Source organism: Cariama cristata, unplaced genomic scaffold, assembly GCF_000690535.1.
Source record: "Cariama cristata isolate BGI_N322 unplaced genomic scaffold, ASM69053v1 scaffold30185, whole genome shotgun sequence".
NCBI lineage: Eukaryota > Metazoa > Chordata > Aves > Cariamiformes > Cariamidae > Cariama > Cariama cristata.
Genome location: NW_009616280.1, coordinates 1,251 through 1,635, shown reverse-complemented (window position 1 = coordinate 1,635; position 385 = coordinate 1,251). Strand labels below are relative to the sequence as shown.

Genomic DNA, 385 nt, shown 5'->3' with positions numbered 1-385 from the left:
CCCCCCCCATCCTCTGCCAACACCCTGTTTCCCACCAGGGCCGGTGGTTCTGGAGGGTCCGCCACAACCGGGTGCTGGACAACTATCCCATGCCCATTGGGCACTTCTGGCGGGGCCTCCCCGGGGACATCGATGCCGCCTACGAGAGGCATGACGGGAGGTTCGTCTTTTTTAAAGGTGAGCAGGGAAGCTGGGTGGGAGGGCCGAGGTAGAGGGGGGACCCCAGTGCCGCCCCCAAAGCTCTTGAGAGCTGTTCATCATTCCACCCTGATGAGCCAGGGTGGCTGCAGGCATTATACCCCCATCCCTGCCGGCATGTGCACTTGCCGTGGCAGCGGGGCGTTGCCATCTCACCCCCCTTCTCCATCTCCTCCCCCTCCCGGTG

General features: G+C 64.4%; 1 protein-coding gene across 1 annotated transcript in view; it reads left to right on the top strand.

The window, feature by feature from the left end:
* The window catches only part of MMP15 (matrix metallopeptidase 15 (membrane-inserted)), a 2,978-nt gene that overhangs the window by 1,364 nt on the left and 1,229 nt on the right, over positions 1–385 (top strand). Inside the window, exon 5 of the mRNA XM_009700122.1 lies at positions 39–210. Within this exon, the coding sequence (XP_009698424.1) occupies positions 39–210 (172 nt within the window). The remainder of the gene's footprint in view (positions 1–38; positions 211–385) is intronic.